The 12,228-nt window shown below is 36.6% G+C and overlaps 1 protein-coding gene across 1 annotated transcript in view; it reads left to right on the top strand.

The window, feature by feature from the left end:
- The first annotated feature begins 7,112 nt into the window (after nucleotides 1–7,112).
- Nucleotides 7,113–12,228, top strand: part of PSMA8 (proteasome 20S subunit alpha 8) — a 38,605-nt gene continuing 33,489 nt past the window's right edge. Inside the window, exon 1 of the mRNA XM_019656150.1 lies at nucleotides 7,113–7,214. Within this exon, the coding sequence (XP_019511695.1) occupies nucleotides 7,113–7,214 (102 nt within the window). The remainder of the gene's footprint in view (nucleotides 7,215–12,228) is intronic.

Genomic DNA, 12,228 nt, shown 5'->3' with positions numbered 1-12,228 from the left:
CAAAAGGACAGCAACTTGTCTCTTCCCTTTCCCCCAATTCCCTAGCACTGTTCCCATCCCCCAATTTCCCAATAAAAATCTTAAAAAAAAAAAAATTAAAAAGTTCTAAGGGAGCTTCTATTCCAAGGAGGTACCCAGGAGATAGCCTCTTTGTTTAAATTACAGCTCCCCAACTGCAGGAAAGGGTATCAACTAAAAATGGGTCACAGGTCAGCCCAAGATGCTTATTCCTTCACAGTAGCTGGGTAGAACCTAGGGCACTGATAGTCTAGTCTCTAGGCATGGATAACCAACCTTTTCTGTGATACCATGTGTTTTCGATGTATCTGTCACATGAAATCGGTCGGGAAGCATTGGAATAAAGGTCCAGCCAGAAATACAAATCATCTCCCCAAGAGAATACACTCTAAAGGGACCCTACCTTACTCTCATGCTTCCTTGGTAAACAAAGTTTAACTTGGAAAAGTAGAAAATTCAGAGAATGAGAGGGAAGATTGCAGGCTAGAGGAACTTTCTTAAAATTTGGGAGTCTTTGTAAAAGCCTTGAGTTAAGGGAAAGATAATTAAGGGCACCTAGTAAATCCTGCCTCACTTCATTAGTTTTGAAGAGAAAGGAATCCCAAGGTACAGATTGAGTGGTAGCAGAGTTGGGAGGAAAAGGAAAATAAAGAGTTCCCAGCATTTAGTTAAGAAGAAAATGGAGAATGAAGATGGGAAGTTGGCTCAAATCTGAGAAATTACTCTGGGAACTTAAAAAAGAGCTACCCAGGCAACCATCTCTCTAACCAGAAAAATCAGTCCCATTATTTAGGCTGCTCTGGATTGAGACATCTGAAGGAGGAATTGAAGTCACATAAGGAAGAGGTGAAGATTTTTAAGAATAATCCTAATAGAAGAACATATACAGTAGCTCAGACTAAATAAAATATCTGTATGAACAATTCTTGATTATTCATACTAATAAATATACATACATTTAACTCAAAAAAGTAATTATCCATGTTTCAATGTTTCAATTTTTAATTTGTTTTACATGAACTTGTTTGTATTCCTTATATGCATTTCTCAAAACTGATGAAGTGCTCCAGGAATATGCTCAACATTTAGTGAAACTATATAATCATGGCATTAAAAATTATCTTAATCCACAAAAAACATATCATGTATGTGCATACAATTGAGATTACCATTATACAAACATTTCTTTAATATTTATTGTTTTATAATTAATAGAGCACATGTCCTATTAAATTTGCTGATATTTTAAGCCCCTGTGCTGCCATAAATTCTAAGAATACATTGGAAAGGCACTGACCAAACCGGTCTGCTCATAAATGGGCTCAGAGCAAAACTCCTCAGTTAATTCAAATTATTTCTGCTCACCCTTTCCATGGCATTTGATGAGTCATTTTGAGTTGTGGCTTTCAGATTTCAAGACTATAAGAAGAAATATATATATATATTCTTTTTTCATTATTCCAGTCAAGAAAAATCACCTTTCCTAATTCTCCATAAAACTTTTTCAATACTCCGGAAGATTTCATTCAAAGTACATCATAACAAAAGCCTATTAATTGCATTTTCACCTCTTCTTACAGTATCAAACATAGACTGAATTAAGGAGGAGTTGAATCAATTGTATTTTGGGGTTTAACGTTATAGGAAGGTATTGCTTTAAAAAAAAGAAAAAAAAAGTTTCTATGTGAAGCTCTATGCAACCTTAACTCACTGTGAGAAATGCACAGATTTGGAGTTTCCAGTTCTTCCACCTATGGCATGCCACTGGACAGGTCATTTCTGTATTTCATTTGCCTTGCTGAAAAACCACTGCCCTATCTAAGGCAATTACAAATAATAAGGTATTTAATTATTTATTTAGCATTTATTATATACAGCCACTGTGCTAAGTGATTATCTTACATTAGTCTTAAAGATTGTCCCAAATTTTTAACATGTAAAATATGTAAAAAAATACATGGGATATTATAAATTGCTAAACAAGGATAAGATTTGTTCTCAATCTAATAAGGAGAAAAATATATACTTTAAGAGTAGAAATGTTCAAAAGTACTTGATAGTGCAGTCTAGCCTTGGGAAATTTTCTGGGTATAATTTAGAGATCAAGTGATCGTTTTGCAATTTAGTATGTTGTCTGACATTATGCATGATGTGTAGTTACTCTACCTTTAGTAAAAGAATATACTAACTGTTCCCAAACTGCTTCACAATTTACAGAGAGGAGTATAATATACTAATTTCCCTATAAATTGTTAACTAATTTTCCTATGAATGGGTACAGTAGGCAGAATGATTTCATCCTGACAAAGATGACCACTTCCCAATCCACAGAACCTGTGAATATGATAGGTTACATGGCTAAGTGGAATTAAGGTTCCAAATAGAATTAAGGTTGTTACTTGGCTGACTTTAAAATATGGAGATTAACCAGAATTATATGAGTGAGCTCAAAGTCATCACAAATATCCATAAGTAAGAAATAGTGAGTTGAAGGGTCATAATCAGAGAGATGGCATCTTGAGAAAGACTTGACTGGCTCTTGCTGACTTTGAAGATGGAAGGGGGTCATAAACCAAGGAATGTGGGTGGCTTCTAGAAGCTGGAAAAGACAAGGAATAGATTCTCCCTAGAACCTCCAGAAGGAACACCAACCTGCTAAAACCTTAATTATAACACAGTGAGGTCCATTTTGGACATCCTACCTCCAGAACTGTAAGATAATAAATTTGTGGGGTTGTTTGTTTGTTTGTTTGTTTGTTTGTTTTAGCTGAGCCATCCTGCCACCTGTTGGTAGCTCACCAGCAGCTCAGCTAGAGCTGGGAATCGAACAGGCGGCCCTGTTGCTCAGAGCTCGCACTCTTGAGTGAGCTCTTAACCAACTGAGCCACTCAGCCAGCCCAAATTTGTGTTGTTTTAAGCTGCTAAATTTGTGATAACTTGTTAGAGCAGAAATAGGACACTAATACAGTGTTTTTTCCCATCTAACATTTATGGCTGAATTAGGCAATGTGCACTAAAATACTGATAATTTACTCAATGTGTTACAAACTACTGTCTTAATATATATTAAGCTAACCTAACAATCACATTTATTATACATTTTCTTAAAAGAAAAATAATAGCATTATATTATAGTGCAGTCCTGTATTGGCCTCCAGAATTGTAAGAAAATAAATTTGTTATTTTAAGCCACCAAGATTGTGGTAATGTACTGCGGAAGCCATAGGAAACTAACACAGGTGCCAAGGTAATTCAATGGAGAAAGGATTGTTTTTGAACAGATAGATATCCATGTTTTTTAAAATGAACTTTGACCTTTTCCTCACATATACACCAAAGTTAACTTAAAATAGATTATATATCTAAATGTAAAAAGGAAAACTTCTGCAAAAAAACTAACAAGAGAAAATCTTCATGACCTTGAGTTAAGCAAATGTTTCTTACATATGACAGAAAAAGCAAGAAGCATAAAAGAAAAATTGATAAATTGAATTTCATTAAAATTAAAAACTCTGCTCTTCAAAGATATTATAAAAAAATGAAAAGTGAAAACATAGTTTAGGAGAAAACATATGAACTTATGAAACATGAAAACAAAAAACTTATATCCACAATGTATAAAGAACGCTAACAACTCAATAAAACAAACAATCCTATTAACAAAAATGGACAAAACATTTAAAAGTACTTCACAATGATTATATATCAGCGGCCAATAAATACATGAAAAGTTACCCTCTGTCATTAATCATCATAGAAACGCAAATTAAAGCCACATCAATAAACCACTACACACCCACTAAAACTGTTAAAATTAAAAAGAGTGACATCATCAAGTTTTGGACAGTATGTGGAACTGGAACATTCATACATTGCTAGTGGGAATGCAAAATGATAAAACCACTCTGGAAAACAACTAGTGATTATTATAAAGTTAAACATATACTTATATGACCCAGCGATTGTGCTTTTGAGTATTTAACCTTTACCCCAAAGAAATGAAAAAGTTTTGCCACACAAAGGCTTGAACATTGATAGCACCCTTGATAAAAATATTGTATGGTTGGAAACAACTGAAATATTCAACACAGGTGAATAAATAAATTATGATACGTTCATATAATACAATACTGCTCAGAAATGAAAACGACCCAACTATTAATTGTGCAACAAATGGATGAATCTCAAAAAAACAGTAGGTTGCATAAAAGGAGTCAGACACAAAAGAGTACATACTGTTGATTCCATTTCTATAAAAATCTAGATAAAGCAAAATGAATTTATAATGACAGAAAGTAAGTCAATGGTTGACTTGGGATGGAGGATGCTGACTACAAACAAGTATAACGGAACTCTGGGGGATGATATTGTGGTCATGGTTATATGGGTGTTTACATTTGTAAAAACTCATCAGACTGTACAAAATTTAAATATTAAAGTAATTCCTAAGGAAAAAGTGTTGGAATTCTTTTTGGTATTGAATTAAATATTTTTAGATCAATTTGAGTTGTCTGATTCATGCATCTGATATATACCTTCCCTTACTTAGATCTTCTTTAGGTTCTTCCAACAATATTTTAGGTATTTCTATGTAGAGGCCTATATGTCTTCCCTGGAAATACACTATCATACTCATACACAATATCTTTTTTATTTCATTTTCTAATTATTTGGTTTTGGTTTATAGAAATATATTGATTTGTTTTATATCAATCTTGTGTCCATCAGCCTTCCTAAATTCACCAATTCTAGTAATTTATCTGTAATTTATTTTGAACTGTTTATTACATACATAATTAGATTTATCTAAAAAATAATATGCTTTTCATTTTTTCCTTTCCAATACTTAAAGTTTTTCTTTTTTTTCTGTCTTATACAGCTTAGAAGGATCTCCAGTACAAAGTTGAATAGAAGTGATGATAGCAGGCATTCTCACATCTGTTGCTGATCTCAAATGAAAAAAGGTTAAACATTTAACCAAGTATGATGTATTCTGGAGATTTCTTGTAGAGCCCCTTAACAGATTATAGAAATTTCTTTCTATTATTAGGTTATGAATCAATACAATTGTATGAGATTGTGAATTTTATTAAATGCTTTTATGCATTTGTTAAGGTAAATTTTTTCCATTTCATGAATCAACAAAGTTATACAAATAAAGGGCCAGATAGTAAATATTTTAGGTTTTTCAGGCCATCCAGGGTCTATCGTAATTATGCTACTCTGCCATTTTAGCAGGAAAGCAGTGATTAACAATATAGAAATGAATGGGCATAGCTATGGTCCAATAGAAGTTTATTTAAAAAACAGGCTCAGCAGGGGCTAGATTTGATCACAGGAAAGTAATTTGACAATTGCTGCTTTATTCTGTTAATCTGGTGAGTTACACTGATTGCTTCCTAGAATAAATTTAACTTGGTGTGATGCAAATGTCATGTGTATCTTTTTGTATACTGCTTGTTTCTATTTATTAATATTTTGTTTAGGATTTTGGCATACATGTTCATGAGTGAAACTGGCCTGTAATTTTCCTTAGATTTTGTTACTAAGTTTATGCGGCTTCACAAAAGTATGAAAGCAGTCTTTCTATTTTTATGATGACTATGTAAGATTGGTGTTCTTTCTTTCTCAAATGTTTCATAGGATTCTCAAGTGATGATAACCCTGGTCCAAGTGTTTCTGCTTTGATATGGAGATCATATAACTATACATGCTTTTAAACTATCTTCTAGTTCTCCACTTCTCTCAACTATGTCTAATCTGGTAACGGACTTAATCCATGTATTGAGCTCACAATCTCGATTAATGTAGTGTATATTTTTACCATTTCCAATAGGTACTTTATTGATAGTTCTAGTCCCTGCTGAAAATCTTAATCTTGTACTTAATCCCTTGAATATAATTATCTTATTTGTTCTGAAAATCTGCATCTGCTAACTCCTTTATCTGGATCTTATTTAGTCTGTTTCTAATGCTATTGTTTCTCTTGTTCTTTGGCCACACCATTTCTTTTGTGTGCATAGATCATTTTAACTGCACACAGGATACTGCACATGAAAAACTGCAACAATTACTTGAGTTTCTGAATGATATTATCTTACTCTACAGGCAGGCAGTTAATCATCTAGGGACAATAGCCATGCTCTGTTCCAGTACTTCCCAACTTTTGGTCTTAGAAACTTTACAATTATTGTAAAACAATTATTGAAACATACAACAAATATGCCTTATGTGTACTTCCCATTTTATCATTCTTTTTTTTTTTTTTTTTTTTAAAGGTTTTTATTGGGGAATTGGGGGGATGGGAACAGTGCTGGGGAATTGGGGGAAGGGGAACAGACAAGTTGCTGTCGTTTTGTTCTTCAATCTAGTTGTGGAGGATGTTGCTTCACTGGCCCAAGTTGGCACCATCATTGCGCTCTTCTCTGGTGAGGCAGATCAGTCGCCGGCTTCTGGACGGCCGCTCACTGCGGCTGCTGGCCGCTCACGCTGGCTGCTGGCTACATACGGTAGCCCATGGCAACCCACTGCCACAGGGAGTGCAGCCTTCGCCGTCGCCGGCGACTCATGGCAGCCCAGCTCCAGGTTGAGCTGTTGTTCAGCATCTTAGCTGTGGAGGGCAGTGTCACTGGCCCTCATATGTGGGATCCGAACCGGGGCCCTCTGGCATCCCAAGCGAGTTCTTAACCATCGCGCCACTCGGCCGGCCCCGTATCATTCTTAATATTATAAAGATAGGTACTCAAGAGTCAAGATTTAATAAAATTAATAATTTACTGCTTAATAATTTACATACTGTGGTGAGAAAACTGAAACATATGTATGGGCCAGGCACCAAAAGTAGCGGAGGAATTCTGCCAAACTGCAGGCACAGCCTCACACAGGTGGGTGGGCATGAGGACTTAGAAGCTGTTGGAGCCAAGGGCTCACGGATTTCCAAGCAGCTTGTGGAAGAGGGTGCACGGCCACTTCCGGTCTGCATCTTGAGTAGCCTGGCCAAGCACTTCCGGGTAGCACGTGGCCACAGGAGCGGTTCCTCGACCTACCTCTGCAGTTTGTTCGGCACAGAGTGGAACTAGCCGTAGCCTTGAGCTATGGAGTCTCGGTATGACCGGGCAATCACTGTGTTCTCCCCAGATGGACACCTCTTCCAAGTGGAATATGCCCAGGAAGCAGTGAAGAAAGGATCCACAGCGGTAAGCGAGCAACTTTTTGACCACCGACCCCTGCCCAATGTCAGGCCCCCGCTGTCCCAGCCCACCACTTGGTGTACGGAGAAAGGAGAGTCTCCCACTTGTGAAAATTGTTTCGTTCCTTTTATTGAGAATGATGATGTTTCTGAAATTTGGGCTGGAAGTGGTGGAGTTGGTAGATTTACATAATAGGTTTCTGTTGTGCAACTGCCTTTGTTTAACGATAGCCACAGGCGCAAAATGTGTGTGCGTTTTAGCAGCCTTGCCTCTAGAAGAGATAATACTGTCTCTAACAATAAGGAAAGAGAAGATTTCTTTCAACCTCTAACAGCCTACCTGAATGCACATCGCCCACTTCCTCAGGAATTCACATAACGCAAGGAAAAATTACGTGTCTTCACGTGGGGTGCTGTTGTTTAATCATAATTATAATAAAAACTAAAAATTGATCATGCTTGTCCCTGAAATATAGAGTAAGTGAATCTAAAATTAAATCCTTGCTGGTGAGGAAACCGTTAAAAAGGCTAAACCACTAGTCGCTTCCAACTGTTAAATATGATTGTCCTAATATTTGCACCCAAATATTTGGCAGCCTTTAAGAGGCTCTAAGCCCCAAGCATCTACACTGTTTTGCCACTTTTGTTGTTGTTGTTTAAATAATACTGGAATTCTTTGAGAGATTTTACCTACTTTAAATTGACCTGTCTACATCTCTGAAAAACTTTTAAATATTCAGAATAGCAGTAACACTCCTGCCAAGTTTTAGTTATATTTAATAATCCTAGTGGTTTATGAAAATTAAAAAGGACAAAAGTGCCCTGGTGACCAAAGATTGATTATCCCAAATTTTCCAAGTCCTAGGCTTTGAATTCAGAAGGATCCTATTTTTTTAACCTCTCAAATTTCATGAGCATGTTTACTGTGCATTTTGGAAATTGAGACACTCGTTACAAGAATACACAGTGTATTTCTAAAGTGTAACACTGTCTGTATTTTGTCTCAGTTATGGAAGGAAATAATTCACTTTTATTGATAAATCTTATCAAATGCAAAGTGTTAAAGAAAAGAAAAAGAAAGCGGGCTGGCTGAGTGGCACTTTGGTTAAGAGTTGGCTTGGGATGCCAGCTCTGAGCAGCAGCACCCAGGTTCAGATCCCACATGAGGGCAAGTGACCCTGCACCCTCTACAGCTAAGATGGTGAACAACAGCTTGACCTGGAGCTGGGCTGCCATCAGTAACCGGCGATGGCGTAGGCTGTAGTGAAGCTGCAGTGGGCTACCATAATCTACGGTGAATGGCTGGCAGCCAGCATGAACTGTCAAGAGCTTCCAAGAGCCGCCGTGAATGGCCATCCAGTGGCCGGCGACCGATCTGCCTCACCTGGGAAGAGCGCATTGATTATATCAACATGGACCAGTGAAGCGACATCCTCCACAACTAAACTGAAGAACAAAAGGACAGCAACTTCTCTGTTCCCCTTCCCTGATTCCCCAACGCTGTTCCCCTCCCCCAATTCCCCAATAAAATATACTTTTTTAAAAAGGCAATAGAACGAAGCTTATCATTTTTTAAAGTATTTTTCTATTTAATAGGACCCACCTGTTTTGTAAGTAAATTTTTTTAGAATTGTAAATTTAAGAAAAGCCTGATGTAGCTTAAACCAAAAGTGTACCATTTTGATCAAAACAAAAGTTATGTAATCCCCAGTGTGGCATGAAGCATATGGTTAGAAAATAATGCCCAAGTTTTAGAGCCTAAAATAAAGGGAGTAAAGGGAGAAGACTGGGGTATAATCAGAAACCACATTGACTCATTTAAAATATTTTAAGAATGCTATAGAACTGATTGATAGTTCCTTTGTAATGAGCTGTAAAAGGGTAAGGATATAAAAATACCTAGAGTGGGCATTTTTAAAGATACATTGGAAGAATGAGACAGTTTGTTTGCATGGTTCTGAAATTATAATTTGCAACTTTGTATGGAGTTATTCATTGTGTTTCCTTGAAAGTGCTATGACCTTTTACATAGGGTAAAGTTTATAATGGCACTTGTTTATTATTAAAATAAGTCACAAAATATTCTTCTAGAAATGATATTTGATATGAATTATAAGTAAGCCAAGGTTAACCGGTTTTGTCCAGTATGTAAATATGATATTGTTTAGTAATACAAAAAGTTATATGAGCCATAATTAGAGGCCTTGGGTTTTACCTTACAGCATGTAGTGAGATAACAGGCCTGTTTTTGTTTTTTTTTTGCTTTAGTGCACTTTTCTATAAATGAAAAATATCTTTAAATAACATTTTAGAGAGGTAATACGTTTCATCTTGGGAAAAGAAAAATGAATCCTTCATGATATTCTCATGAAAAAGATAAGATTCATTATCATTCTTCATTCTGTCCTTTCCCTGACCCTAAACTACAAGTATTATTACCTCCATATTCCCTACAAATCTCAGCTTCACTGTCTGCCTGTCAAAGTCTTCAATAATCTTTATCCATCCTCTTTAATTAAAGGGGCAGCTTAATGGTTTCACTAATATATGCATCTGCTCTTGTAGGTGGAGACAGGAGACAACACCTTTCTTTCTGCCACTCTCCATGTTTACTTATCCTCCAAGATCTCCACACATTTCTCCTTCATGAAGCCGTCTCTGATCCACTCCAGTCATCATTGATTTTTTCCTTCTTCTGAATTTATCATCTCTAACACAGAGCATTGTACAGTATTTACTGTTTAGCCTTATATTCTCTTTAATTTCAAGTATATTTAATTGTCTTCTCACACCAACTGGACAGTAAGATCTTTGAGAATCTAGATGGTAAATCTATTTCTACTACATGATATACAGTGGAGGGGCTAGGAAGGAAGTAACATTTAAGTAATACATAGTTTGTACTATTTATTTTATGTACATTATCTAATGTTAAGGGCAGTATTTAATCCCCTTTCTATATATGTGGGATCTATAATTCAGAGCTTTCATAGCTTGCTGAAGGTACCCAGCTGGAAAGTGATAGAGCCCATATTTACACATTTAAATTTTTCTAGTTCCAAAGCCTCTGCTCTTCGTATTGTATCATGCAGTTTATTCAATAAATATTTACATATTAATTAGTTATCATTATCATGAATGTGGAACCCAGATAAATAACATGGGGGACAGTTAACTTCTCTAAGTTTTAGTTTCTGTAACAGTAAAATAGGTATTACAATAGCACTTGCTTCATGGGGTTCATGTGACAGTCGAATGAGGTAATAATACATGTTAAGTGTCTCACACATTGTCTGGTTCACAGCAAGTACTTAATAAATGGTAGCTATTATTATTTATTACCCCTTTGTTTTCTCTTTTCCCTTCAATTTGTCTATGGTTCTTCCAGCATATTCATTTATTATTTCAAGACATTTTTGTTGAACATGTATATCTGCCAAATGTAGTGCTGGGCCCCAGAGTTTCATAATGAGAAAAGAGACTCCATTCTTGTCCTCGGAGAATGTAGCAGAATATTAGATGATCAAATAAATACCCCTAACAAGACCTAATTAGTATTATATATAATGGACAGAGTATGGGGCATCATGGGACCTCTACATGTTAGGGAGGTTCCCCTGAGGAAGTAATGTTTAAGTAAACATCTGAGAGATGAAAGATAACCAGGTGAAAAAGTGGAAGGGGAAAAAGAGAAAAGTATTGTAGACAAAGGAAATAGCATGTGGGAAGACCAAGCAGAAAAAGACAACTATGTTTTACTGACAGGAAGGCATTCAGGATTGCTGAAGCAATGGAAAAATGGGACAAGATGAAGCTAGAAATGGACCAGATCATGGAATACCTTTAAGGGACTATGAGTCCTTGAAGAGTTTTGATGTGGTTATTGTCATTCTCTAGATTATTGTTGTGTATGTCTTTCTAGTAACGGATTACATTTATCCAACCACAGAGTTACTCATATGACACCGACAGAATCATAGTCTCTATCCTCCTGGACATAGTGATGAATATGTGATTCAAATGTAGCCAGTATAAATCCATTCTTTGGACTTCTCTAACTAGAGATAGTGGTAGCTTTTTTCTCTGGGTGACTGTTAGGAAATGAGGCCAGGTTGCCGGTGGTCATCTTTTTTTTCTGTATAGCAAAAGCCTCTGTGCATTAAGAGTAAATATTACCGCCCTTAGAACCTTTTGTCCAAGTCCAGCTGTATGCTGTCTTAGTTTGCCCACTGAGAAATGGTTCTTATTAATACAGGATCTAAGTAGAAGTGCCACATTCAGATTTCCCTTTTTTTTCATATTTATTTTTCAAAGATTTCTCAGACTACAGCGTGGTCTGTGGATTGGATGAAATAAAGACCGAAAGCAGGGAGACCACATAAGAATCAATGGAAGTAGTCCATATGGAAGACGCTAGTCATTTTTACCAGGCAGGGTTGGGAACAAATGGAAATAATACGGCAGATTCCAGAGAAACTTTAGTAGTAGAGTTGATACAATGTGATGATTATTTGGATAGTATTAGGGAGCAACGGAAGGAGAGAAGGAGGTATTGAATATGGAGAGATTAAAGATAGCACCTCCATTTCTGGATTTCACCAACAAAGTGGCACGGCTGTTTTCTTAGGAAATATGAAGCACTAAGTTCGAGGGGATGATAGCTGAGGTTTGGATTGCTGAGATTGAGATGCTTATGGGAACTGTAGTAAGCAGCCTCTAAAATGGCCTCCACCTTTTGGTGTTCATGACCTTGTATAATCCTCTCCCCCTGGGCATGGGCAGAACTGGCTTCTAAGGGATGGGATATCCAAGTGATGGGATGTCACTTCCGCGATTAGATTACAAAGAGATGGTGACTTACATCTCACTCATCCTCCATTTCCTCCCTTTCTCACTTGCTCACTGTGGTGGAACCCAGCTGCCATGTTGTGAATTGCCCTGTGGAGGGGTGTATGTGGCAAGGAACTGAGGGATGCTTCTGTTCAAAACCCAGTATGGAACTGAGGTCCTTAGTCCAATAG

The sequence above is a fragment of the Hipposideros armiger genome, unplaced genomic scaffold (assembly GCF_001890085.2).
Source record: "Hipposideros armiger isolate ML-2016 unplaced genomic scaffold, ASM189008v1 scaffold_255, whole genome shotgun sequence".
Classification (NCBI taxonomy): Eukaryota; Metazoa; Chordata; class Mammalia; order Chiroptera; family Hipposideridae; genus Hipposideros; species Hipposideros armiger.
This window is presented reverse-complemented; position numbering and strand designations above follow the sequence as displayed.